At 29.7% G+C, this 1,796-nt stretch overlaps 1 protein-coding gene across 1 annotated transcript in view; it reads left to right on the forward strand.

Moving 5' to 3' along the window:
* Nucleotides 1-1,658, forward strand: part of LOC116852589 — a 9,514-nt gene extending 7,856 nt beyond the window's left edge. The window contains exons 3-4 of the mRNA XM_032833099.1: nucleotides 167-1,229; nucleotides 1,301-1,658. Of these exons, the coding sequence (XP_032688990.1) occupies nucleotides 167-1,229; nucleotides 1,301-1,539 (1,302 nt within the window). The 3' untranslated portion in view covers nucleotides 1,540-1,658. The remainder of the gene's footprint in view (nucleotides 1-166; nucleotides 1,230-1,300) is intronic.
* Nucleotides 1,659-1,796: the final 138 nt, after the last annotated feature.

The following is a 1,796-nucleotide window of genomic DNA, read 5'->3' on the forward strand; positions in this document are numbered from 1 at the left end:
ATATATATATATATATATATATATATATATATATATATATATATATTTGAATTTCTCTTTTTTTATATATGTTGTATATTTATGTATATATGCAAGCAATTATATAATAATGAATTCATATATGTCTGTTAATATTATTAAAGCTTGTACCACTCATATGATACAGATAAAATATAAAAAATGCCGATTGCGTCCTGGAGCTGTACCAGGTAAATATTACTCAGGTAACAGTTCACAATCAATAGACAAAGATGCTTTAAATAAAAGCGAAATGGATATGAATGATTTCTTGATATTCAGAAGAAAGGAAGATGTAGATTCATTAAAGGATGAAAAAACTTTCCTAATATCCAAAAGGAAAAAGAATCTGAATGAATACATTAATAGAAATACTAATGTATGTTATCGAATATACCCCAAGCTGCAAGATTGTACACATAATGTCAATGAAAATTTTGAATGCAATAATATTCAATTATCAGAAGACATGGACAAGGTAGACATAAATATCTCCATACAAACCTTGGAACCAATGGAATCAAAATCTAAAAGAAGAAGAAGTGAATCCAATAAAATGCTTGAATATGGTGATAACTATAGTTTAAACGTTTTTGTAGAACCAAACACTGAACCTATGGACACAAATAGAGAGGAAAGTCAACTATTGAATAAACAGTCTCATGCAGATATATTTAGTGAAACAGCAGAAAGTATTAAAAAATATGATTTCCTTAAGGAAGATAGAATGCCATTAGAGATCTGGAAACGCAATGTTACTTCCGCAGACTCTGAGAAATCTGTTAATAGTAATTTAAAAATAACAGATGATTCGTACATGAACAATCAAGTATTAGCGGCTTTAAATTATGATAATCTAAGTACACAGAGTAAAATAGTATATGACATCAGCAAAAATGAGATATTATTTGAAGACTTTCTTGAAGTATGTACAGAAGTATCTATACCACGTGGTTGGTCGTGTCTAGTGACATCAAAAGGTCACAACACCACAGTGGTATATCTTTGTATGGGAATTACAAAAAATGGGCTTCCTTTCATGGAAAAACAGGTGTTTATCAGGAGTGATATGTTATTACACTGTGCTGTAGCTAACAGAGAAATCGATCCATTTGTGCATAATCTCGTAAAGGACAAGCATATCAAAATTAAAAGTCTATTAGATATAGAAGAACTCGTTGATGAATTTGATCAACGTGTCGTATGTCAAGGTAAGATAATAATAAACATTATCTATTTAATCTTATTTCCATCAGAATAATTGCTTTTTTATCCAAAATAGGTATACACGACGAAAAAATTTATGAAGATATAAATATAACGAAAGTCGCGTATAAGGATGGAACTAAGTGGCGTCATACATTATGTTCCTTAATCGTGAACAATAACTTATCCAGATGTATAAAATGCGCTCTATTATTACGCACATTAGTACGTAAGTCCAGTCAAATTTATGAAACAAAAGCAAATAAGTACATAACAAATACAAAAACCTATAGGAGAGTGAAACCTTCTATATAAATATATAAAGATATATGTATATACAAGGTTGGCAAAAAGTCCGGAAACGGTCAAATATCTCAAAAAGGATCAACTGTAGCGAAAAATATATAAGTAGCAAAGTTGTAGGGCTTAATAAAATGTACCTAATGGTGGCTAAAATTTGACTTTGAGTGGAGGACGAAGGTAATAGAAAGGTCAAATTGAATTTTTTAAATTGGACCCCCAACTTTTTATTACATATTCTTGTAGCTTATTTCAATGGCTTTCCAAAAACC

Source organism: Odontomachus brunneus, unplaced genomic scaffold (genome assembly GCF_010583005.1).
Source record: "Odontomachus brunneus isolate Ranch 3 - 2012 unplaced genomic scaffold, Obru_v1 Obru_scaffold_236, whole genome shotgun sequence".
NCBI lineage: Eukaryota > Metazoa > Arthropoda > Insecta > Hymenoptera > Formicidae > Odontomachus > Odontomachus brunneus.